At 39.5% G+C, this 27,488-nt stretch overlaps 1 protein-coding gene across 2 annotated transcripts; it reads left to right on the forward strand.

Annotated features, from left to right (window-relative positions):
• The first annotated feature begins 1,395 nt into the window (after nucleotides 1-1,395).
• On the forward strand, nucleotides 1,396-18,347 carry LOC107701997 (catenin beta-1). Of its 2 annotated transcripts, XM_016504175.1 has the most exons (17): nucleotides 1,396-1,569; nucleotides 9,086-9,130; nucleotides 9,259-9,483; nucleotides 9,801-10,054; nucleotides 10,141-10,379; nucleotides 10,595-10,796; nucleotides 11,657-11,801; nucleotides 11,888-11,991; nucleotides 12,095-12,121; nucleotides 12,536-12,874; nucleotides 12,987-13,145; nucleotides 13,321-13,440; nucleotides 15,345-15,495; nucleotides 15,792-15,913; nucleotides 16,204-16,264; nucleotides 17,154-17,379; nucleotides 17,606-18,347. In XM_016504175.1, the coding sequence occupies exons 2-16, from the start codon at nucleotides 9,118-9,120 to the stop codon at nucleotides 17,360-17,362; spliced, it is 2,370 nt and encodes a 789-aa protein (XP_016359661.1). In that variant the 5' UTR covers nucleotides 1,396-1,569; nucleotides 9,086-9,117; the 3' UTR covers nucleotides 17,363-17,379; nucleotides 17,606-18,347. The 2 variants fall into 2 exon arrangements, with proteins under 2 accessions (XP_016359661.1, XP_016359669.1); XM_016504183.1 differs by lacking the exon at nucleotides 12,095-12,121.
• Nucleotides 18,348-27,488: the final 9,141 nt, after the last annotated feature.

Raw genomic sequence — 27,488 nt, forward strand, 5'->3', positions numbered from 1 at the left:
TATGGAATGAAATGAAAATTGTATGTTGATGGGGTCAGTGTTTATTTAATATTAAAAGCTAAATACAACTATTGAATGACATGTGAATAAGAGGTGAATTCTAGCGTTTATTCAGTCATGTTATTTTGAATCCAGTTGACATGCAAATATTGGACTAATATGAGATGTTTTGTTTACCTCAGCTTGGTTTACCTGTTCTGCTTTTAATGTCATTAGACTAAAGGAAAACCACTGGGCCAGTCAATGTAAACTTTAGGACTTAGAAATAAAGTATAACAGACTTTAGGGGTCATCCCTTCAACCCATATATCTTGATTGCTCTTCATATTTATCACATAGCTGTCTGTTATTAGATTTTTAATTGTGATGTTTACCATCCTCAATAAGAGTTTGATAAGCTGAATACAGGGGTCCAAACAAGGGTAGATCATTGACCAATGTTGTCGTAAATACCAAAATGCCTTCAGCATGGTTTACTGTTACAATTAAAGATGATTTATTAAACCATATATGGTTAAAGTGTGTTTTTGGCACTGTTGTGTTTCCTCAGCCCCTCCTCTCTCTATTTTTCCATGGGAACTCAGGGAAGAGTTGAGGTAAGAACCAGTCTGAACATGACAGCGTCACCATGGAGGCACACAGTCACAACACCAATTGTGTTTTGGATACATGCAAAATATGCACGTTAAAGGACATTTATTAAATATGCATCGTCATTTCAGGGGATTAAACGTCATACATTTAATATTTGTTTTTGTGGACCCAACACTCTGCTGCAGCCGAAAAATGTCCTCGGAGCTTTTCTAGTTTTAAATTACGGAATTTATATACTGGTATAAATACCAGTAGCTTTCCGATCCTCGCTGCATTGTTCTACAGAGGAGAGGAGAGGAGAGGAGAGAGGGATGGAAAAACTTCCTCCGTCTCTAAAACCTAAACGCCGAGCCCATATTAGCTCCCGTTTGCAAGGAAGGTCTACTACAACCATTTATGTCCACAAAGAAATCGCAATTTTTCAATTTCATGATTTTAGTCTGGTTATCTTGTGGCGTTGCTTCTCGTCAATACAACACACGCTCTTTACTGCGATAGTCATATAACTTAATGAATAGGTGCGCCCCCTTGCCGCACCACAGCCGTGCAGTTCTGGTATTCCTACGCACGATTCCATATTTTTACATACTCCTTAAATTATCTCACATTTCGGTCGTTCAGCTCGCAGCCATCATTAACGCTACTGAATTGTATATCTTTAAGTCATTGTTGAGTACGGAAACCGCTTTTGGTTTAATTTCAATAGAGATCCAGCGGCACGGGATCTAGTTTTCCGGAAGGCGGCAGGATATGGCATGGGTAGAAGTTTTTATAATGGCTCGCGCACATTTGGAGTGACGCCATCTTTTCCAGTGTGCTGTTGCGCGAGCGCGGAGTCCTCACGCACACATTCACTCTCAACAGGAGCTGCCGCGCGACGCGGGTTTTTCCTCTCACATTTTCTCCACGGATTGTCGCCTTTATTCGTGTTTAAGTACTGACACGCGAAAAGGGAATATACAGCTTTTGACACAGGTGAGTGTTTTCGCCGATAAAAATGTGTGGTTCGTTATCGTGTGGATTGTAAGGAGGGAATGTCTTTCTGCAGCTGTGGGGAAAGAGGAGGTGAATCAGCCAGAGGAAATATTACTGCAAAATCACGACCAAATTACACTTACATTCACACATATAAACGCGGATTTGTTCGACAGTAATACTATAAGCGTTTTAACGAATCAGAAAAGCTGTATTTAAAGCTTCGAGTTAAGAGATTTTGTGTCTTTGGTGCTAGCTTGGTTAGCATTTTAGGGCTGGAAAAGAGTTTTGTGGAGACCATGTCAAATCCTCCCCTAACTCAACTGGATGTCTGCCTCCTTTTTACATTAACGTTACCTCTGTGAATTCCCTCTGTAAAATGCAACCGCTAAAGTTGGTTTAGTCTTCCCGCAATCTCAAACCTGTGTTTAAGTCGGTTGAAAGTTAGTCTGTGGTTAACTAATGTAAACTAGCTGCCTTTTAGTTGACTCTTTAACGTTAAGCTCTGTTTGCGTATGAACGTTACTTAACTCGAGATGTTTTAAGCTTATTTTTGTGACTAACTAGTATCTGGTGGATATTAAGTTTGTGGTAACATTTTCTGCTCAAATGCGTGGCCAGCTCTATCACCTTGAGTTATAAACACTTATGATATTAGTAAAAGTCATGCGCTGTTAAGTGCTCTAAATATGACCCATATTTAAGTCTCAGTAAGAAACAATGGCATTTAAAGTGTTTGGCCGTTGAGAGGAAGTCGAGGAGGAGCTTGAGTGAAATCGGACTCTGCTGGAGCTCGTGCTGATGGGGGTGGGGATCCTACCCATACATCACCCCCCAGCTCTTCTTAACAATACACCCAACTGACTTGAGCTTTACTTCAGGATGCAGTGAGTGACATTTTTACCTTCTCAATTGACTTTCCTGCAGTCTGTCTGACGATCTGTAAAAGTATGAGTTTATATATATTTTTAAAAGGGTTTGCATTTTAGCAGCCGCCCCTGTAAGCACAACTGGCAGTAGATTTGTTAATGATTCACGTGGCTTAAAAAGTAAACCAAACATATGTGCCTTTTCCTTTACCTCTGTCGTGGAGTCTTACTGAAGGCAGTATGCCTATCTTCCTCGCTTTTTTTTTGACATTAGGCATTCTACAGTCTCATTTGGTCTCTTGTTGAACATCAGAAATGAACATCAGCTGAGAAAATATTTTTGTTGCTTGCTCAATTTACTGAAAATGAGCATAATTTTATTGTGATTAGTCCAATTAATTAGGTAAAATGAAAGTTTACTTAATTCATTTGTGGTGGGGACTACATGAATCATTTTGGTTGCATTAACAGAAACTGCATGGGTGGATTTTAAGTTCCCAGCATGCTTTGCATAAGACTCAATTGGGAGAGTAGGCTAAATGTTAATTTATGCATTGATTTAAAGGCAAAGTCCTGCTTTTGTTTAATGTTCAGTTATGTTGTAAATTCTAAATTGAGTAAAAACAAAAAGTATGTACTTGTTTACATTTTAAATTTAACTTAAATGGGTTTTACTGCCATGCGTGATATTTACTTGACAAATTTAGAACAAAAACTTGCAGAAAAATATTACATTTTACTTATTGTTGCAAACGGTGCCATTAATTCAAACTTATTAGTTAGTAAAATGCTTGTAATAGTTGTCAAACATTTGTGGGCATTCAGTTTGACAGCTGTTTAGATAATCAAGAACTTTTAGAAAACTTCGTTTTTTTTTTGTTTTCCTAATTGGTGTATGAATCCTCATTTTCCTCTACCTGTTGTCTAACACAGTGTTCTCCCACTGCTTACTTTGAATCTTCATGCCTAAACTCTCTAAATGGAAGCGTCTGAGGTAGTCATTTCAGTTGTACAGAGCGGCTACAGTATGTTTTTGGATCTGGGAGAGGTATATGAAGTCAGAATACACTGTGTACGTGCGCAGACTCATGCTGTTAGAGCATCTCTCATCAGCAGATGTGTAGTATAGGATGTTCCTGGGAGCTAGCAACTACGATCTTTTGAAATACTGCACACAATAGGCAGATCTCTGAAATTGAATGCGGGTGTTGAAATTGCAATCTAAGCTGCATGCCCCTGGTCACAACAGGCACTTAGCCCAAGCCATTTGGGGGGTATTTAAATTCACATGCTGTCCGAATGCCAAGGATTACAAACAAATGCCTCCATCTTCTCAAGTCTTCTCCGGTTTCTTTGGAGGAGCCCGTCGTTGAGTATGGAATAGGCACCGTGTTTGAGAAAACTTTTGGTGGTTGAATTTTTTTTTTTTGGCCATATGTTGGATACTTGAAATATTGATGCAAAGCCCAGGTGCATGAGAAGTGCGAAGTGCAATACTAATTTAACTATATACTATGTTAGGATCGGGCTAGTTGGAACCAACAATCTAGTTTTAGATTTTTGTTAATGCAAAGTTTCATATAGACTTTGAGGTCTAATAGAGCTCAAGCTAGGAGGGTTGAAGGGACTAATGACACAAGAATAGTGGGTCTGGTCCAGGCTATTGTTTTGTGATGCAGACGTTAGCTTATCCTAAGAACGCGGAGTCTGAAGTTCTACATATGCGTAACAGATTTGTGAGAAAGGTTGCAAGTCAGATTCAGGCGTTGAGTAATGAGTGCTTATTTGCTGCTCATTGTTAGTAACCTCTCTGTTAGAGCTCTGTGCGGACTGTGAATCTTTCTTCCCCCCCTTTTTTCTATGTGGCCAACTCCACCCATATTCCACCCAGTAGAGGTACCAAAACATTCAAATTGGTTTCAGATGTGCATGTTGGCCAGGCAGTGAAAAACACATGCATGGCATGTGGTTATTAGGGTTGGTTTTTTTCATGCCCAAGCCAGTCTGTCTGTGAAATAAAGAAACTAGTGGAGTTCAGCTCGAGTAAAATTCAGAAGAGCTCACCCAGAAGCTTTTCTCTTCATGATTGTAGTCACACTGTCCATTCAGATGATTGTATAACCCAGCGGTTGAGCTCTGGAAGGGAAAATAGATTGTCTAAATACATCCTCATCAATGACCCAGACTAACCTGTAGTGGTTTGTTAGGACTTATTTCCATGCATCATCTCAACTGACTGTGAGCAAGAGGACTGTTTGCGTGTAGCTTGTGTGTGGGTTTTCTTGGAGGCTGAGGCTCAGTTGGCACCTCACGTTGCGTGCGAGAGCGAGCAGTAATACAGCAGGGGGGTTAAGGCCTGTATGCTGCTGGGTTTATCTCTCCAATTGACTCCAGATGTTGTGAACCGTAGACCGAGCGACTGGCTGACTGCTGTGAAACTCTCGGCAGCCCCAGGCAGAGTGCCACAGCAGCACTGTTTTACACATCCCCTTATCAAACACACTTTCCATGCTCTGCATTCACAATATTGACAGCTGCCTCCTAGAGGAACCGTCCTCGTTATTGGCAAATATATATAACTTAAGAGCTGACCGTGTCATTTTGACTCTGTTTGACGCAGAGCTGCACAGGACTGAGAGATTTTTGTAGGCTTTGGTGTGTCAGTTCCATTTTCCTCCTGGACCGGGGGGTTTGTTTTGGCACCTGTGTTGGTCCAGGTGACATTTCCATTTGTAGAAACAACATGGCCTGCGTTTTGGTTTCGTTGTTAAGCTGGGATGCAGTTTAAGTGTTTTGTTGTAGTTATGCACTTTTTTTTTTTTTTGCCAAAACACTGAAAAATAAATTAGTTAATTTAGCTGAAAATTGAGTATTGTTGTATGAATTGAGTTGTATGCAAACATTTAAATTGCACATTAGCCAGTGTTTATATAAACTTTTTGATTATAATGTTTTTTTATATTTATTGTTGAAATAATATACATTAAACTTGCTTTGACAGATTTAATGAAACTTTAGCCTAAATAGTGAAGACTTCGATAACAATTTAAGTAAAAATGTTATACTTATCCTTTCAACATACCTTCTGATTTTCATTCATGTTTATTTCATGCTATAAAAAGTAGTAAAGAGGAAGTGATGATCGGTTCAGGTGTGCTGCCAAACAACACTTATTGTGTGAATTTGTGGTAAAACTGGCAATTTGAAAACTTTTCATAAAGCTTATTGCAATTTATTGAATGGTAGGGGTGGGCGCTATACTGGTATGAAAGTGACTACCGGTATTATGCTGTTCCACGATATGGATTTTGCTATACCGTGGATACCGTTATATATTCATGAACTCAAATTTTGCATTTATATAGTTTTGTTCAATTTGGTACGCTTTGCAAATTGACACAAATGACAATAAAGAGTCGAGGCTGAACGTTTTTGTCCTCCGTGTGCAACGCCCTACTACACAGGCATTAGTAATCAAACACATAGAGCATCGTAACAGACCAAATTAATAGAGCACAAATCGCCTACTCCAGTGGTTTCCAAATTGGTGGGCACGGCAAGGCTGAGGGATAGTGTACAGTCAGCAGATTATGTTGCACCTCTTCAGGGTGATAAAGACTACACTGTGTAATTTTCCCGCTTATCAAGCGGCCACTTGTCTGATAAGTAAATAATTGAACGCAAAATATTAATTTGACATTTTAATTACCTCAACAACACTCGCATTGCCCGCTTGAGCGCTCCGTTATCAGTTGTAGCAGTTGTGGTTGTATCAATAACAGACCACTAGATGGCGCGATTGAAGAATCAGAGTTGTATTGCAGGCAGCCATGTATAGATATAAATGAGCCAGTGCCAGGTAAACGTAAAGCAGATTATGAATATACTTAAGTTTCACAAATACTAAAACAACGTGTCTACACCAGACACGAGCGGCGCGACGTGACAAAAGCAAATAGAAGCCAGTGATGCGATGTTCTCTGCTGTGGATGCGGCGCGACCATAGACTGTATAAAAACATGGACGTAGTGTCTGTGACGTAACCCGTAGACTTCCGACAAGCATTTTGAAGCCTAAAGTAGGCGGAGCCAGCCGTCGCCGTCTTGGCAGCGCGTCACTCCCGGATAATCGAAAATGGGCAAAGAGGCGGGAGCTGGATGCTGAACCTTGTTGGCTTCACGAGAGAGAGCGGGAGGTTGCCGATCGGGCGCGACGTGACACAAATCCATGACAGTAAACTGATGCCCCGGTCTATTTCTGACGAACTCCAGCGCTCTGACACAAAGGACCAAAATATTGAAAATATTTTTCTCTACAAAAGGGGGGCCCGGCAGAAAAAGTTTGGGAACCACTGGCCTACTCAAACACACAACATTTAATTTAATTGAATTCATACAGGCCTACCTCATGTTGCATGTTTGCACTTTTTGAGAAAAACAATGGCACAATAAAAAAATACTTTTCAGGTCTATGTCCAATCCCTCACTTTTGCTAGTTATATAAAGTTAAAATATTTTGCCTGTATTTTTTTTCCCTCATATCGATATTGCCTGGACAGTGTAAAATATCGTGATATGAATTTTAGCTCATATCGCCCACCCCTATTGAATGGTAGCTGGACTACAAATAATGCGCAGTGAAGTTTTGTTCACACCAACAGAAAACAGCACAGCCTTAAATTTTGATTCTTGGTATTCAAAGAATTGTTGTTGGTTCATCAAAATGAAGATTGATTCAAATCGAGAATAGCTCTAAAATAGGATATATACTGACTTGGTGTCTTTAGAGAGGCAAGCCCCATTATGTCTGTGTGTAATTGAGGTTGATCCATAATAGACTGTGTGCAACACAACACACATCTGTATTCCAGTCTAGCCTTTCCTTACTTGACCTAATTCAGCTCCTGAACTTGAAGAGGCTGCTTTCGAGAGCCAAATCCTGACAAAAGTGCGTGCGAGACTAGAGACCTGCCCAACGAACAGGAAAAGTTATTTTTCTCTGAATGTTTGCCAAGATCTTGCTGTGGCATAAAGGTAAACCTCATGTGGTGCTGTTCCACATGGACTAGCAGCTCCTGAACAGGAACAGCAAAATGTTGACAAGAGCTAGCCGAAATGTTCTACCGAGTGACCTTTCTACATGCTGCAACATGTTTGTGTTTTGTAAGCTGTTTGACTGAGAGGAACAGTATGCTTTGCTAACCAACACAATGGAGAGACATGGGCAGCCAGTTTTGGTCTCAAGGCTACATGTGAATGTTGGATGTACCGAAGTGGGGTTGCATTCTGCCTGCTGACTTGGAGAGGGGTGTTGTACGTCTGAATAAAGGAGGTGGGCTTGGGGCTTGTGTTATGGTAATTTTGGAGGAGGCCTCACAAAAGGGAAGGAGACCAAGGCCCCCCAGACTGAGACACTGAATTCAATATCGCTTCAGTAGGTGTTAACTGCTGGCATTGATGGGCAATCGACAAAGAATGTCATGCGCATATTAACGCTGTTGTGACGGTGGGGTTTCTGGCTGAGCTCATTATTGAAGGTCATATAAACCTTTAGCACCTCTTTTACTAAAAACTCTCATGGCTTCGAGGTGGAGATGAAGGTTGGATGTTTGGAGTGACGCTAATAGCTCAAGCTTTATTATCATGCTTGTGATGGAGTGACTTTGTAAAATGCAGAAAAAGCTTCCCCAGGCTTTCTACCTAGATATTTTTATCATATCATGAGGCCTGATATATTCAGGGCTATTTTCAGTGGCCCGCTGACACATTTGTTTGGGAAAGCATATCAAAAATATTTCTTTCATTGTATGGAAGCATATAGGTAGCGAAATTCAATTTAAAATGCAATTTGAACCTTCTAAATCAATGCAAAAAATAACTATTTTAATTTGCAGTAATAGCAGGAAACCATACAGCTATGAGTTCAAACACTTTTTGCTAGAATAAGCTGGTGTACATTTTGAAACAGATTTTAGTCAATTTATAGCATTCTAACTGATACTTTCAAGGCAGCAGGAATGTCTGTATTTAAATTTACATTTTCCATTACCTATACGTGCAAAGTTTGGTGCAAAAGTAAAATGAAAATGAAATTATAATTTACATTTGCCATTTCCAACAGTAGTCTTAATATGTAAATGTAAATTATATAATTTAATTCAGCTGGGTAGAAAAAGTTACCTTGACATTTATATTGTTTTAAATACGTAAATATAACTTTTTGTAATAAAATTTGTATTAATATACCTTTAGTGGATGATTTAAAGGATACTTTTAAAGGATAGATGGAGTGACGCCTACAACAACCCCCAAATTCCTGAATTATAACATAGAGACCTTTGATTTCCTGTAGCACTGTTTATTGTTCACCCCAAGCTCTTTCCGGGGAGTATTATGAGGGACCTGTAGATAATAAGAGTGGCTGTGTGTGTAGTGTGGCACTTCCTGCCTGACTCTTTCATCCCAGCTGCAGTCAGGTTAGGAGACAGAGAGCATTCAGTCTGAACACTGGGGCTTGTGTGTGCTGCACGCCGGACTTTGTGGAATGTTTGTGTGTCTGAGAGACGGAGTTGAGTGCTATATGAGAACGAGAGAGAAAGTTGGCACCACAAATGTGAAATTAACCATTTTGCTGTGTTTGTTTTTCAGATTAGGAAGCTGTGCTTGGCTGTGAGAGAATCATGGCTACCCAATGTAAGTTATTCTACATGTTGCTATAGTAAAGTATTTTTGTGAAACAGAAATGTTAGAAGAGCTAAAATAATGAACGTTTTGGTTTAAATACTATTGGATTATATAATTTTGCAATGTTTCATGTGCAGCTGACTTGATGGAGCTCGACATGGCCATGGAGCCGGATCGCAAGGCTGCGGTCAGCCATTGGCAGCAACAGTCTTACCTGGACTCAGGTATCCACTCTGGGGCCACAACCACTGCCCCATCCCTAAGTGGCAAGGGCAACCCAGAGGATGATGATGTGGATAATCAGGTGCTGTATGAGTGGGAGCAGGGCTTTAACCAGTCCTTCAACCAGGACCAGGTAGCAGGTGTGTGGTGATTCTATTCTCCTGTTTTAAGAATTAATGGAAAGAATATGGAAAAATTAGGATTTCATGAACTTAATGCAAGGTTGGGTAAAAAAAAAGTCTTAAATGTTAGAATAGAAACTGTAAACTGCACTCACATTGGTTTATGTAAGACACAATGCTGAGACAATTTCTCATTGTTCTAGCTTTTTTGCATCTTTTCATTGTGGGATTAACAATCACTGTATTATATTCATAGACATAACAGATCTTTATAGTAGTTTTGAATAACTGTGCATAAGACAGTTGCTTGATATAGTACTGTGGTTTCTCTGTAGACATCGATGGTCAGTACGCCATGACCAGAGCCCAGAGAGTTCGGGCGGCCATGTTCCCAGAGACTCTAGATGAGGGCATGCAGATACCTTCCACACAGTTCGACTCTGCCCACCCTACCAACGTCCAGCGCCTGGCTGAGCCCTCACAGATGCTCAAACACGCCGTGGTCAACCTCATTAACTACCAGGACGATGCAGAGCTGGCCACCCGTGCCATTCCAGAACTCACCAAACTATTGAACGATGAGGATCAGGTTGGAATGGATGGACTGTCAAAAACAGCCAGTGCTGTGACACTGTCAGAGTGTGCTAATGGCTTGATTATTTCTTCTTCCATCAGGTGGTGGTAAATAAGGCAGCTGTGATGGTACACCAACTCTCGAAGAAGGAGGCCTCTCGTCACGCCATCATGCGATCCCCACAGATGGTGTCGGCCATTGTGAGGACGATGCAGAACACTAATGATGTAGAAACAGCCCGCTGCACCTCCGGCACCCTGCACAATCTTTCCCACCACAGAGAAGGCCTGCTCTCCATCTTCAAATCAGGAGGCATCCCTGCCCTCGTCAAAATGCTTGGGTTGGTTCTCCTTCATGCTCTCTATTTTTAAACAGACAAATATCGACCATCATGCGGATGTATACTGAATCTTTTGAATCAGGGAAGTTGTAGTGTTTTTGGAATTCAAGGACTAGCAGGCTGAGTCATAGTGAGACCTGCTCTGTGTGCTTAAGCTTGAATCCCATTATTTATCTGTAGTTTGGGTCTAATTAATATTGCTGTGGTCTCTTCAGTTCCCCAGTGGACTCCGTACTGTTTTATGCCATTACGACTCTACACAACCTGCTACTGCACCAGGAAGGAGCCAAGATGGCTGTCCGTTTGGCCGGAGGCCTGCAGAAAATGGTGGCCTTGTTAAACAAAACAAATGTCAAATTCCTCGCCATCACGACAGACTGCCTTCAGATTCTGGCATACGGCAATCAGGAAAGCAAAGTAAGAAGCAAAAACTTCTCAAAGATAGGCACATCACATCAGGGTTCTTGGCCAGATACACTCTAGTTTACAAACTGTATTATTTATTTTTCAAATCTTGTCACTCATATCTAGCAGTGCAACAACATATCTGCTATATTTGGAATTTAAGTGTTTTTGATTTGCCCCTTGATGTTTTTCTTTGGCACTGGATGTCTGTATTATAGGGCTGTTTATTCAGATGATAATTGAGATATAAAAAAAAAAAGCTCTAGGTTTGCTCTCTTTGAACTGCAAGCCAAATTCAATTTGGCTTTAATAAGAACTAATATTTATAATGATATTCATTAGTAATAATATTAATAATAAACACAATATTTAAATATTTCTCAGTTTTTTTTAAATGCTAAACAAACCAGCTTTTGTTTTGGTGTGTGTGTGTGGGGGGGATGTGAACTCATAGAGACCTTAAGGCTCCTCTTTTGTTGACGACAGCTGGTTTTAAGCGCTTTTCAGTTCAAATTTGAGAAGATTGTTGGTGCAGGTTGTTCCCAAATGCATGTTACAAGCGACCCAAACTCAGAGCAGATGCAGCATTTACTCTGAACCGACAGACAGATAACACTGGATCATGAGCTTGTGTATAAATGTGAAACATGCAGTGCATATATTTAAATCAGTTATTGTGATTTCATAATCGCACTAAGCTGTAACATTAGCTTAAGAGTATTACAGCCCAACAATATTATAGTACATTTGTATATTGCTGCATTTACACAATGTCCTTGGTTATTAATAATGTTACACTCGTCTGAGCAGTGCAGTATTGATGGTATATTGTTAACCTGGGTTAACTCCAATAATTTGCTTTGTTTTTTCAGCTTATCATTCTGGCCAGCGGAGGCCCACAGGCTTTGGTCAACATCATGAGGACCTACACATATGAGAAACTGTTGTGGACCACCAGTCGAGTGCTCAAAGTGCTGTCAGTTTGCTCCAGTAACAAACCTGCCATCGTTGAGGCTGGTGAGTCCATTTGCCTTCAATTTAGTGGAAGGTTGGAGCTGACAATTTAGGATGGGTTGACCATGAAAGCTTTGTGTTGTTTTCAGGTGGCATGCAAGCACTTGGCCTTCACCTCACAGACCCCAGTCAGCGACTGGTACAAAACTGCTTGTGGACTTTGAGGAATCTCTCAGATGCCGCCACCAAACAGGTACTGATCCATCAGTGTCTTTCCCTCAGCTCTTTTAACGCTGTCTTCTGTTCTTCCTACATGAGCCCTCTCTTTCTGTCTCCCCATTGTTTCCATGGAGAAGACGTCTTTAGCAGAAGTAGATGTGCAGGTAACAGTCATTCCTGCCTTTGTCTGTGACGGGGGTTAGGGGCTGTAGCCAGCTCTGACCCCACACAGTAAGGACATCAAATTGTGAAAAAAAAAAAAAAACGTGTCGATGGAGCATGAACGGATGCTACATTTGGTTGTAATGCCTGTGCTATGTGTACATTTCACCCAGCTGTTGTTGTGGCATCAGAATTATTGAATTATCGAAACATTTTTGGAATGATTTTGTGTATTTAACCATTTACCCACTCATGGTAGGCTTACAACCTCATGTAACGTGTAGTAAAATGTTAAGAATGGCTGTGGCTGGTCGTGTGCGGGACTAAAAAAAAAACCTGGATCGAGTTTGTCATGGATGCAAATTCTGGGTTGAATAAAGCAGCACATATTAACTCTGGATCTTTCTGTTCTACAGGAGGGCATGGAGGGGCTCTTGGGTACCCTGGTCCAGTTGCTCGGTTCAGACGACATCAACGTGGTGACGTGTGCTGCTGGAATCCTGTCCAACCTCACCTGCAACAACTACAAGAACAAGATGATGGTGTGCCAAGTTGGCGGCATCGAGGCCCTTGTGCGCACTGTACTTCGTGCCGGAGACAGAGAGGACATCACAGAGCCTGCTATCTGCGCTCTACGTCACCTCACATCCAGACATCAGGATGCAGAGATGGCCCAGAATGCAGTGCGGCTGCACTATGGGCTGCCTGTTGTGGTCAAATTGCTCCACCCTCCCTCACATTGGCCTCTCATTAAGGTATGGAAGTGATATGAGATCATCACTCCTGTCTTTTAGTAGCTTTCACTGTGCATTTTTTTTCCATAAAGGTATATTTTACCACTATTTAAATGCCCGTTTCCTCTCCCAGGCCACAGTCGGGCTGATCCGTAACCTGGCACTGTGCCCCGCCAACCACGCCCCGCTCAGAGAGCAGGGTGCCATTCCCCGCCTGGTGCAGCTTCTGGTCAGGGCCCATCAGGACACTCAGAGGCGCACCTCCATGGGTGGAACACAGCAGCAGTTTGTGGTGAGTCATGGTCACATGATCATCTGGATTTTATATCTGCTGAATTGTGCAAGTTCATTAATCTGAAATGAAACCCTTATACCCAATTAATCCATATAAGCACACAAGTTAAGGTATCCAGTAATTTTCTTGCACAATGGATAGGCGAATTAAGTTTTCGTGTGTGTTGTTTCAGGAAGGTGTGCGTATGGAGGAGATCGTGGAGGGCTGCACTGGAGCTCTGCACATTCTAGCAAGAGACATTCACAACAGAATCGTCATCAGAGGACTCAACACTATTCCACTGTTTGTTCAGGTCAGTCACTGAGACCTCGCATTATCTGGCTGTCTGTTATGACGTTCGTTCTATTGTCTAACAGTCTCTGTTTATTAAGTTATCTTTCGCTTTTGTCGATTTATCTAGCTATTGATTAAGTTTTTGTTTGTTTGTTCTGTCCTTTTATCTATAGATTGATCTATCATTCTGTCTATTGATCTTTCTTTTGTTTGCTCTGTCATTTTATCTATCATTTGATCAATCATTGACTATCTATCGTTTGTTCATCATTATTGATCTGTCTTTAATTTGTTTGCTTGTTCTGTCAAACTCTTTCATTCGATCACTTCTATCTATTGTTTTGTTGTTCTATCTACTGTTCATTAGGGCTGTGTATCACCAGCAAAGTCACGATACGATACGTATCACGATACAGAGGCCACGATACGATACGTATCACGATACATGACTGCACTGAATTTCACCTCAGCAGAATTTAGAAAAACAGCTGTTTATTAAACACTGCTTACTATAGTGCCATTTCTAACTATTGGCAGAGCAGGCAGTTGACCTCTGCATTATGAAGGGCCTCCATAACTGTACCACAGTACAATATAGGTAATTGCATATGTTTCATGTTTACATTGTGCACTCCCCACCAGGTACAATATTCTGATTGTTTGCATCTTGTTTTTAAGCCCATAAATAATAATGTACTTGTTCTAATAAATTTATATTGTAATGTACTCATTCTAATATATTTAAAAAATCATTTACATTGCTGGTAGGTTATCATTGCACAAATTAACACACTCTCTACAGTAAAAAAAAAAAATAGAAGAGTTCTAAACTAACGCTATTTTATTTTAGTCTTCACTGTATCTAACGCACACACTCTCAAGGCTGATTTAAGGCTGATTTATACTCCACAAGTTCGCGTTGAGTGCGCGCGACATCGTTTCGCGTGGCGGTGTGCACAACATTTTTTCGTTTTCAGAAAGCAAGCGCATTTATCCACAGTGGAGAGAGCGTGTGCACAGGGTTGCCAGGTTGACAAAGATAAGTAACACATTTAGCAGATATTTCCATATTGCGTAACTGTAAAGCTCTGTTTTAGGGTTTACGTGTCTTTATATCAGGCAACCCAGTTGTGTTCCTCTGCGGCCATATTAAACCTTGTTGTAGCCTATATATTATTTATTCATTCTTTTTTAGAAACCTCACACTTTTCTACTCCATTTTAAACGTTGTTAAATTTTAAACAAATTAAGCGTGGTCCACTGCTGCACACGTGCCACAATATCGATACAGGGCCAGCTGTATCGATACTCGTATCGTCAAATCTCTGTGACGATACATCGTCGTATCGATATTTTGAACACAGCACTACTGTTCATTCTATCCGTTTGTTTGTTCTATATATTGTTCTGTCGTTCTATCGATCATGTGTTCTGTTCGTTTTTCCGTTTTATGACTGTTTTTATTTACGTTTATCTTTCATTCTATTTCTCTATTGATTATTCTTTGGTTCGTTCTATCAGTCTAGTTGTCCTATATATTGTTTGTTCTGTCTTTTTTTCTATTTATCATTCAATCTGTCTATTGATTATCACTTGGTGGCTTGTTTTTGTTCATTTTTCTATTTTGTTCTAATTATCATTCTGTCTCTCTGTTCATTGTCTTGATTTGCTGTTTGTTTTATCTATAGATTGTATGCTTGTTAAACGTGATTGACAACACGCCGTATTTATTTTTTAATGTGTGCAAATTTCGGACGAGAATTTCAGACTCTGTGCAAGGACCTTTATTCTTTCTTTTTTTTGAATTGAGAATTAAAGTTTGGATGACCCTTTTTTACTTCCATTAAGTTGGTATTATATTTGCATATACTGAACTTTTAGTTTGATCCTGTCTGACATGTCTCTCTCTGTCTTTCTCTGCAGTTGCTGTATTCTCCTATTGAGAACATCCAGCGTGTAGCTGCAGGTGTGCTGTGTGAGCTGGCTCAGGATAAGGAGGCAGCTGAGGCCATCGAGGCAGAAGGAGCCACGGCTCCTCTCACAGAGCTCCTCCACTCCAGAAACGAGGGAGTCGGTGAGTGTGTGCTCCACCTCTTAAGCAGCACGTGTGTGCGAGCACAACCGCCATAGAATAATGCAGAAAGACATCAATTACATATAAATAATGGCAGCACACTGTGTCACTGCCTCCCGGTGTCTCAACATAAAGTTTGAGTTAAACTTCCACAGAATAAACACAGAGAAGCAAGTATGAATACAAAACACTATGCAGATTTGTTTTCCCAGCTATGCATAGATTTCCACTGGGGTGAGCAGGGCTGGTTTGAATGTTTTCTCGGTCACACTAACGTTGCTATCTCTCGCCCACAGCCACGTATGCTGCTGCAGTTCTGTTCCGCATGTCTGAGGATAAGCCCCAGGACTACAAGAAACGACTGTCTGTGGAGCTCACCAGCTCTCTGTTCAGAACTGAGCCCATGACCTGGAACGAGGTAAGGGGGCTCATCTCTGCTAAATCCTGCAATCAACGCTGGCACAGAGCCCTGCTGTAGATTAAGCCTATAAATTCCCAGCGCATTACAGAATCGGTTATGGCAGATGTGGGTGTTATATTTGTGAATTTACTGGGCAGGTGATTCTTTCTAACAAAGCATTATTGTTTTTATGAGCCTCAAGCACTCTGAAAGCATTAGCGGAACTGATTCGGTCCTGATATACGCAGCATTTGAGCCTGAAATGAGTATTTCTCTTATGTATCTTTTTCTCGTGTGTCTGTTTGCAGACTGGAGATCTAGGGCTGGACATCGGTGCGCAGGGAGAGCCTCTGGGCTACAGGCAGGACGGTAAGTTCATAATTTTCACAAATGAGATCCGCTCTCAGCATCTGGGTGTGATACTCACTAATCCACTGCTTCATCAGCCTTCACCCACCAAACCTAGAGACACGCCTGGCGCTTTCCATTAAGACAGGGCACTAAATAAGGCCTGGAACTCTTTGAGGATTGAAAATGGTCTTTCATGCACCCCTCGTGTTGTGAGACTTTCTCAAGAAATTAGATGTTAGGCATAATGTTAGATCTGACCGTTTCAATCACCATTCACTTGTTTTCCTTTTCTGTGTAAAGAAAGAATAGTGACTTCATTAATTCATGTCATTCTGCTTTACATATGTCGTGGTTTATGGAAGAAATCAGTCATATGAGTTTGTAACCTCATGAGCCTGAATGAATTTTCTTTTTTGGGATTTATCTCTTAAAATATTTCCCCCAGCCCTGATTTCAACAAATGGTCAGAAAAAAGTGCTTAACCATCAGTCTAAATGTATAAATAATTCTGAAATAATAAAAATTACTAAACTGAACTTTAATGAGAAAAAACATGCACAATTATAAACAAATGCAAATATAAATTGAGAGCTATTACATAGAAAATTATCATTACCATTCTAGGTTCATTTTATTTTAGATAATCCATCCAAACAAACAAAAAAACAAAAAAAAAGCTCTAATAGGGCACCATATTCCTAGAGAATGTCGGGTTCCAGTTGAGTTGGGTCAAACGCCTTGTGTTCTCTCTCTGGTCTTGTGGGTCTGAGGTTGTGCTATTGTGAGCTGCCCGTTTAATATGCTCCCTCTAACGTACGTGTGTGTGTGTGTGTGTGTGTGTGTGTGTGTGTGTGTGTGTGTGTGTGTGTGGTCCCTCCACTTCCCATCCACTCCCCTCGTCCTCCAGACCCAAGCTACCGCTCCTTCCACTCCGGAGGTTACGGGCAGGATGCCATGGGCATGGATCCCATGATGGAGCACGAGATGGGCGGGCACCACCCGGGCCCAGATTACCCCGTAGATGGCCTGCCTGACCTCGGCCATACCCAGGACCTGATCGACGGCCTCCCGCCGGGCGACAGCAATCAGCTGGCCTGGTTCGATACCGATCTGTAAATACAATGACTTTTTAGGTGAGGCACCAAGACGCCCGAACGTGCACTCGATGCGAATGGCCGGTTGTGTTTGGTCTGTGCTGACCGCACTGTGTGTAGGAGATTTGAAAGGCTGGAGTAAAGCATGCCGGTAGCAGAACTAATCTGAACTGCATCTGAATTCATTACAGTCCTGTATGTGTGCGTGTTTCTCCCCTTGAATGGGATTCTAATCTGTTTGTCCCCTCTTTTCTCTCTGCTGCAGCTGTATCGTCTGATCTGAATGAACCTGCATTGTGATTTTGGCCTGTAGAGTTGCTGAGCGGGCTCAAGAGCGTGGGCTAGTTTCTCTGAAAGTGCCTGACACACTAATACAAGCTGAGTTTCCTATGGGAACACATGGAAGTAAAACTTTTGTTCTGGTCTTGGTCGGTCAGAATTTGGTGTGATTGACAGAAGAAAGCCCAAAAAGCAAATCCTAAGATGGAATTTTCAACCTTAGCCTTGCCTGTACTTTTTATTACTTTTAATTTTTCAAAGGATATTTCAGTCTGTAATGGTACTTATCTAGCTTGCTTTATGATACTTGTCTTTTATTTTGCAGAACTTTGTATTCCTTTCGACTGTCTCTCTTTCTCTCTCATAGTGTTGAGTTATAGTGGTAATGATCCATCAAGATTTTATCGAGTTTATGGTGTAGAACACTAATTAATCAGTTGAATTGTATTCTTATCAAATGTAACATTGTGTAGCTTTTGTATAAAACCACGAATTGGAGAAGTCCAAATATCAGCTCTCTTGCTTTAAAGAAATCACAAATGTTCCAAAGGGTTTGCAGTCAGTTGGGGCCAGTTTTCCCTTTTTGTTTTTTTCCCCTGTCTTGATCTATTTTTTTGATGGTAGCTTTAGAAAGGTTTTGAAAAGAACCCCTAATTATTGTAGCCTGCGATTGTTGGTTGGAGACTTGGTAATGACCTGGCTAAACAATAAAATGGACTTTAAATTTATCTAATTGTGGACGTTTGTATTCTTGGAATACACTAAATGTGATTTTAAACTAGCTTAAGTAGTGCAATCATTCTAGAATTACAGAGTACATTTTACAACCACCATCACAAGAGTTCAATAGTCTCTTGCAAAATGCCACTTATAAATCACAGTAACAGATACAAAAGGAAAGTACACATATATACATATTAAATACCAGGTGTGAAACTCTGTTCTGTGGGTCGGAGTTCTGCCTGGGACCCGATGCCCTTCAGAATCTGCAGAATTCCACTGCCATGTCTGATTGGGACCTGGAAGAAAAGTGGTTGGAATACTCCACATGTGTTTTTGTGTCCCAAAACAGAAACAATGGAGTTAATTTCAACTTGTGTGAAAAATCCATTCGCTTATGGCAAGTACACAATGCAAGTCTCAAGCTCATTGCCTTAAGTTGGTAACCAGAAGCCCTTGTCCGTCACAGTGGCCTATCTGGTGTGCACACTTGTGAGATGCTGCAAATGATTTTGGCCTGTCAGGTGTGTACACTGTCCTGATGAGCGACAGTGTTTTAGAAAGTGACGGATCAGGAAGCAGGAGCAAAAGAAGCATCACGCTGTTCCCCAAGCACACTCTCATCCATATTTTCAGCTCTGTGCAAATCAGTGTCCTCCATGTTGTTTTTTGACATTGTACAAAATGAACTTTGCTTTGACTGTGAAAATGCATTCTAAGGTGGAATAACACAAGGCATCAATCTTCAGTCTTCTAGCACGGACTGACCGTAAGCTGAAGGACATCATAAAGAACTACATCAGCTTATGCATGGAAATTGATACTTTTAACCTGTATATGCGATAGTGTTTTTGTACCAGAATTGAACTAGATTATTTAAATCCATTAGCGTATAGTCAAAAGTTATTCACAATGGTTGTTTACTTCATGAATATGGTAATTAGAGAGCAGTGCCAAGCACAGACCTGCTTAAATAAGATAACAGCGCTGTCCACATATATTATTGATGCAAACACTGTGAATTTCACCCTAAATTAATTACTAATTTAAAAACTTTAAATATTTCTCCAAATGAAACTGAGGTAACCTGAACCTGAGCTAATTCAATTCCTTTAAGTGCCACTACTGGGCATGAATTATTTAAAAATCAAGTAGATAGATTTTTTTCTGAGGTGTATTTATCATTCTCTGTCCGATGTGCCCTAAAGCAAGAAACCATAAATTAGCGGAACAGAATTTGGTTGAAACTAATGCTGGAGAGTTTTAGCAATATATATATATAAATGTATTGCTCTACAACATGAAACCCACTCACACATTTTACGAACCTAATGTTAAGAAATGCCATGTTTTTGAAAACAAGCAGTTCCATTGCGAATCGAGTGGATCATGACGTGAGTGTTCTATATTAGAAAGGCTGCCAGATCAGAATGCAAGTTTGCAATGTATTGTGGAGCAGATAATTTCTTTGAAATCAAGCCCTATTTCTTTAAGCATCTATCTGCTGCTTTTTGCATAAAAAAAAAAATGCACTGATGAATTAAGCACAGGACCAGCAATGCGTCTTAAAGTAAAGGGCAAAATCGGTGCAAACCCTATTTAAAACTACAAGTGTGAAACTGTGTAACTAGGGTTAAAAGTGGCCTTAACCTGGGGTTAAAAAGACTAATATATCCAACTTCATCTGCATATACATTAAATGATTTAATACAAGTTAGTGTTAGTTTACCCAAAAATGAAAATTCTGTTACTGTTGTACCAAGCCTATAGAAACACAAATGAGAACTTTAACAATGTCTTTATGAACCCTTTTAAGCACTTTCATTGGAGAAACACAAATCTCTCAGGTTTTATTAAAGTAATCCAAATGAGTCGAGCAGTGTAATAAAAGTCTTCTGAGAGACACAATCACTTTACACAAAACCGATTTAATTTAGGCTTTTATTCACATATAAATATTGATCAATACATACACATAGAGCACATCAAACATGGTAAACAGAAGCTCAAATGTACTTGACGTGCAAGAACAATCCTCACTGGTCAAGTAAGCACAGTTTAAGCTTCCATTTATATTTAACATGCTCTATTTATGTGCGCTGATCAGTGTTTATATTTGAATGCATTACTTTTACAAACTTTACTTGTCAAATTTTTGGAGAATTGGGCTTTTAATGTAGCCTCTCAGGTTTCCGCTCCAACCTGATCTCATGACGAAAACGTACCTGTGGGAACTTTTTCGCAAAATGCGAAATACCTATCAATAAGTACATATCACTGCAGTTTCCAACAGAAATGAACACTAGAGGCAGTGAAACAGTGAGCACTTGTAATCGTTTTCTTACACAGTTATGATTACAGCTCCATGTTTTGCTTTTCGGACATAACAAGCTTGCTCGGTAGCTCAGCCAGCACGGAATTGGACTTAGTATGCAGAATCCTTAGGTACGAATCTTGTGAAAAACTCACAATGAAAGATCTCAAAGATGAGAGAGAAAAAAAAAAAGCTAAAATGGCATGATTGCGATAGCGTTTTTATGTCACAATCACTTTTGTTCATACTATTGGGTAGGTTAAGGTGTAGTGCAGATGGTACGTTATTTTAAAACGTCATGGAACTTTCGAGTTATAGCGCCACTCAATGGACATTTCAAGTTAGAACTGCGGTGACACGTACAAAACCAACGTCACATAAAACGTACCATATGTACGTTCATCTGTTCCGGAAAAAAAATCAAATAAAAAAAAAAAAGAACTCTTTTAGCGCCACTCAGTGGACATTTCACATCAAATATATCACGAAACGTACATGGCGCTACGTATTTTGCGTTTTGCTAAAAAGTTCCCAAAGGTACGTTTTCGTCATGAGATCAGGCTCGATTTCACTTCATTTGTGATTCAAAGGTGAATGAAAGTCTGGAATGACACGTAAATGACAAGTTTTTATTTTTGGGTAAACAAACTCTTTAAGATATTTTTTATTTTAAAAAGCAAAAAGCAAAATTTGAGGAAAAAAATTGTTTATAAAACTTTATACGCATGCGTCAACCACATATTCTATCAAATACAGTAGACTTTGAAAGGCCGTGCATTCGGCTTTAAATGTATATTGTGAAAAGCACTATGTATATAAATTAAACTTGAGGAAAGTCGAAATAATTTTTTGAAGTAACCAAAAATCGCACCTGGAATACTCTTAAAACTTAATTCAAAGGGCCTCCAGAGTGGAAAGCATTCTGGTGTTGTCATCATTCAGTTATGCATTGTTTTCAATAATTCGTCTCTGCTTTGCCAAGAATAATATTGCTAATATTGCTGAAGCTTTGCCTCCCAAGCTTGGCTGGGCAACTTCAAAGGGATTCCTTCTCGTTTTAGCAGAAGGAAGAGGAGGGGGGTCCACAATAGGCCTGTATCAATCTGAGGGTGAGGCCCGAGCTCAAGGAAGCTCTCATCAGAGGCCTACGCCTCAGCCGGCGACATGAATGGATCAAAGATGAGGGTCGCACTAAGAGACTCAACCGGGGGCCCATGCGGTGCTGGATGAGGAGCCCGAGTCGATTAACTCACCTAGTAGGCAGCGCCAGTTTCTGCAGCACGTGAACCAGGATCTGCCCTTCCGAAGAACCCCAACAGGAGCTGCCAACTGCACTCATCCGTACAGGAAGAAGATGAAATGTACCTTAGGAAACAGGCTCACTGACGACACACTCTCGTACGATGTCAACCAGAAGCAGCGTGAAACCTATTTAGTCCCTTTAACGCGCTTCACGAGCTCGGCTCTATCATAACAGGCTGAAAATAGCATGAATGGTAACCCGTACGACACTCGAGTACTTTGCCGCTGATTTGACGTGTCTGTTTTTAGAATTAGCGGCTCTCCGCACTTCAGCGTGACAGAGCCCATTACAATGTCATCTCGATGGCGTCTCACAGATGAGATGCCTCATCTGAGTGAATGAGGGTCAGTGAAAGCCCCCTCTGATGAACAGCACAGGACAGACACTTCATCTTTTTAAGAGCTCTCGGTGAATCCTGCTGGCAGATGTACAACACACGCTGTGAAATCAGGAAGGCCGTTTGGAACTTTTTCCTTCATAACTCACGTACTGCTACAAATCTACCTGCCATCTTTTGATAGTAAAAATATATACTGTATGTGGAAAAAAAAGTAACTAATAATAGACATCAGGAAAATGACTAGACCATAAAACTTAAATACAGCAACACATATACACACACACACACAGCCATTTAAAAGTTTGGAGTCAGTAATTTTTTTTAACCAAAAATGGAAATGAAGCAATAAATAATGAAAGTGACATTTATAATGTTACGAAAGATGTTTTGTAATGCTTTTGTACGTTCTATCATCAAAGAATGCTGAAAAAGTACAACAAAATGATTCCACAAAAATATAAAGCAGCACAACTGTTTTCAATAATAAGAAAACAATAAATGTATAAATAAGAAAATCTCCCACTAGTAACTTTGGGAAGTCTGATTCATTTTAGCGTTTATTTTGGCGATTTGTTTCAAGGTTACTCCCCCACTTTGGGTGAATTAACCCTTTAATCTGTTACCATTTTCCCCCTCAAAACCTAAATTGTGGAATATCACCAAATGGCATATTGGTGGTATTAAATGAAAACTATTTCTAAATATTTACCAACTAATATTAAAAGTATGAGGGGCAAAAATTGATCAGTTCATTGGCAGATATAGTAAAAAGGTAATTTTGGAAACTACGCAGGCCACAAAATACAGAAGCACACAGAGCTGAAACAGAACTATCATGTTCAGACACTACGCCGAAGTTCCCGAACAGACTGGGATCAACTGGCACTTCAGAAGTTTGTCCTTTTCTGTGTTTATGTCTCACACACTCTTTCATGCTGAGCCACATCTAAGCAAGGAGTCCACAGATTGTGACGGCACGTTCAGAAAATGCTCCCTTTACCTCCAAAACAACCCAGGCAAAACACGCCAGGGTGACAGTTTGTGCACAAAAGCACTGTCTGAAGAACTAATGCTATCTGGAAAAACTCCTGTGACACTAAGGGACAAATCTGCTGATTAATTTTTTTAGATTTCAAAGAATCTCTTCTTTGCTCTTAATGAAGAAATAGGGTTATACCCCTGAGTATGAGGAGGGGTCTGTAATAAGAAGGGTGGTGGGATCTTTATCACGTTTCTGAAGAGTCTGATGTCTTGTGCGAGAACACACACACGCTTGTGCTCTTTATCTGTGATGTCATCACCCCAGCCCCCCTGCCCACCTCAATATGCAGCCGTTACTAGGCAACAGGGTTATGTACCCGGCTGACCACGTCATTTTATCCTTAGTTCATTTCCTTCATCCCCAATACACAAGGCATTACCTATTCACCCATTTAAAATGGACGTATCTAAATGTATGCTACATAATCACATGGTTAGCAACCAAACTGTTGTTAACTGACAGCTGCAGCTCTTCCAAGGGGCTTGACAGAGGGATAAGTATATGATAAGTGTATATTTATTTGAACAATATTACAAAAGAATCATTCATCCAGTCATTAATTTACTTATACACGTGGCCACACATTTAGTGTCTAACATTAACACCTGGGGCTGGATTCACAAAACATTCTTTAAAAAAAAAAATACTTCTTCTTATTTTTTAACTTAAGAAAAAAACGTATCTGGGTTATTTTCTTGGGTTATTTCAAATTGTTATAAGCAATACAACAACACTAGCTACACATAATAAATAGTAGGACTAACGATGTGTATGAGTTTTCTGAAGTGACAGCAATGACTGATAATGTAAAGAATGACAGGTCATGATTGTGTGTAACGCGACGTTTTACTGAATTCAAAATTCAGCGACGACTCTACAAAAACGTGCCTACACACAGGATGTGTTTACTGTAATAGAACGGACACACATACCGGAAGCGTTCACTCGGAAGAGAGCGCAAAAACAGCACAAAAATGAATGAAACCGATCGCTGCAGCTTGAGAGAGGCTCTTTAAAAGTAACTGTTCAAAAACACGGCACATTAAAAATGCAAAGCCGAGCCCAGTCAAGCTGGTCGCGACAAAAATGCTTATTATGATTATTAGGGTCTGCAGGTTATCTGCAGAAACCACAAAAAAAACAATCTTGAAGTGTAAGTTTATCAGTGCGTCTTCAGCCATGTATTGAGTCAGATAAAGACTGCCATTTTTTACTTAAGAAAAAAAAAATTAAGATGTTCTTAAGAACATATTTGAGAACTTGTTAAGAATTTTTCAAGAATTGCACTTAAGTACATTCTTACGAACTTTGTGGAATTTATCTTAAGAAATTTCTTAACTTATTTCTCAAGGTTTTCGTGAATCCAGCCCCTGATGTTACAACCAGATGTTGAACTGAATGAAGCTGGATGATGATATTATCATCTTCTGTAGAGCTGCTTTACAGCTGAATTGCATCTTGCAACACCAACACTGGTGCTAACCTGAACTCAATCAACATTGAACTGCCTTGAGCTGAAAAACAACATTGCTGCCTTTTTTAGCTGAATTGAAGTCATTTCAAATTGATGAACTCCACATTGTTATTGATCTGACCTGAACCAACTGGAACTGAACTGAACTAAACACTGGCTTGCTTAGTATGGGTCTGATTGACAACATTTTTAATAATTTATCAATATAACCACACTGACTCACACCATCGGATGAGAACAAAACTTGATGGCACTACCCACACTGAACTGACTTAAAGGGATGGTTCACCCAAAAATGAAAACTCTGTCATTAATTACTCACCCTTATGTTGTTCCAAACCCATAAGACCTTCGTTCATCTTCGGAACACAAATGAAGATATTTTTTATGAAATCCGAGAGTTTTCTGACCCTCCATAGACAGCAAGGGTACTACCATAGTTAAGGCACAGAAAGGTAGTAAGGACATCGTTAAAACAGTCCATGTGACATCACTGGTTCTATAGTAATAAAGTTGACTTGATTTGACTATACTGTTATAAAATTTTATGTCGCTTTGGATAAAAGCGTCTGCTAAATGACTAAATACAAATGTAAATCTCACTTATTTACATTACAAGCTTTTAGAATACTTTTTGCCATATAAATATTAGCAACTGCACCAGATTACTCAGTCTGGGTCTCTGAATAAGATTTAGGTACTTTTCCTCCTCAAGTATGAGCTCCATATTCTGCTATACATATATGCAAACTTTTTTTCTTGTAGTTATGCATACAGATCCAATAAACTGTAGCATTTCACAAAAATAGATCCCCCCCCCCATGAATATTATTACTATTTAATGACATGACTAACCAAAGTTAACTTTTTTTTTTTTTTTTAATTTAGTTTAACAGCTGTTTAAAATATACATTTTTTTTGTGATTGTGATTATGATTCTGTATTATTACTGTGGTATGCAACTGCAATCGCACGTTCTGGACTTGGCAAATGTCTATTGTCCATCTATTGCTTTTGTCATTGTGAAGCGTCTTTGAGCTTGGGAAAGGTGCTATATATAAATTAAACTTATTATTATTATTATGAATATACATGGTCTAGCCCTTTGCGACAAAAATATGGTGCACATATACAGTGTTGGGGAGTAACTAGTTACATGTAACGGCGTTACGTTATTTAATTACAAAATAAATGTAACTGTAATCAGTTACAGTTACTAAGAAAAAATGTGTAATTAAATTACAGTTACTTATGAAAATGTTAACGATTACAAAGGGGGTTACATTTGAATATTTACAGGCGTCCACATTCAGATTTAACTGATTTCTTTCCCAAATTGCACTGACTACTCTTGAGACATACAGCCGCGATGCGGAAAACACGGAGTGGTTTGTAGAATCCAGTCATAAAAACGGAACTCCTATTACGCGGAATGTCAAGGAATATGCCACATTTTGGACGAATAAATCAAAAGTAGGTCAGTACACTTGAATCAAAACGCAATATGGACTATAGTGTCTGTGAATATTAAGCCGCAAAAAGACAAATGAATTCTGCACGTTCTGCTTGTCTCTGTGGAAATCAGGCGCGGACTGGCCATCAGTAGCAGATTTGGCCCGCTGCTTTTTAAAAAAAATAATATTATTATTATTATTATTATTACATAATTGCCTGCCGAATTTATTAAAGCGATTATTTCTGAATTCGCCATTCGATGATAAATCTCTAATAAATCATAGATGTGACTGGCAATGCTTCAGCTCGCGCGCACTCCGCCAAATGGTTTGGATCAGAGTAAACAATGTGAGAGAAAGAGAATGGAGTGGACTGTGGAAGCGCACAAGTGGTGAAGCTAAACTACTGTTCAGGATTTCAAGTGCAGGTCAGACGCATCTGTAAATATGCTATTGTTGTTTTGTCTTTGTACATAAGCAGTAGCAGCCCATTGCTAAATAGTCATCACTCAAAATACTGTATACTAGCCTAAAGGACATCATTATTTATTGTAAAGTTAGAATAGTAATTTAGCCGACAAATAATCGTTTTATAATATATAAATACATTTATATATTTTATATTTATATATATTATATAATATATTTTATAATAGATTTAGGGGGAGCCAGGGCAGACAACAACACAACCCTTACAAAAAGTAACGATGATTTTACTATAAATCCAAAGACAATGGACCATGGTAACCACAGATTAACCATGTTTTTGTTACACTAACCATAGTTTAACCATGGAATGTGTAGTAAAAATAAATACAAATGGTAATCCATTTGCTAAAAAAATAATAATAATAAAAAAAAATAACATGGTTACTGTACTTTTACTATAATAAAATCATGGATAATTTTTGTAAGGGAAAAATATGACTCATGTTCAGTATTATGATTTTTCTATAAAGATATTGTAATAGTTATTATTGTACTAATTTTGACATATAGGCAATTTAGAAAGAATAATTTTGTTAATTGTTAAATATTAAAGTCACGTGAGAGACATAGAGATATCAGGGCAAAATAAAGAGACTGAAAATTAAAAATTAAAATGAGGTGCAGTTCAGGAGAGAACTTTTAATTATTTTGCATGTCCCCAGCCTAAGGAGTTTTTGTGATGGCCATACAAAAATAGGGTTGTCTGTGTTTTAGAATTTGTTTGGGTGTATGG

The sequence above is a fragment of the Sinocyclocheilus anshuiensis genome, unplaced genomic scaffold (assembly GCF_001515605.1).
Source record: "Sinocyclocheilus anshuiensis isolate Anshui unplaced genomic scaffold, SAMN03320099.WGS_v1.1 scaffold1817, whole genome shotgun sequence".
NCBI classification, from domain to species: Eukaryota; Metazoa; Chordata; class Actinopteri; order Cypriniformes; family Cyprinidae; genus Sinocyclocheilus; species Sinocyclocheilus anshuiensis.

Bases quoted from the DNA above. Each gene is read 5' to 3' on its own strand.
- LOC107701997 (XM_016504175.1), top strand. The intron at 10,797-11,656 runs GTAAGAAGCAAA...TTGTTTTTTCAG, and splicing joins ACGGCAATCAGGAAAGCAAA to CTTATCATTCTGGCCAGCGG. The intron at 12,122-12,535 runs GTAACAGTCATT...TCTGTTCTACAG, and splicing joins TAGCAGAAGTAGATGTGCAG to GAGGGCATGGAGGGGCTCTT.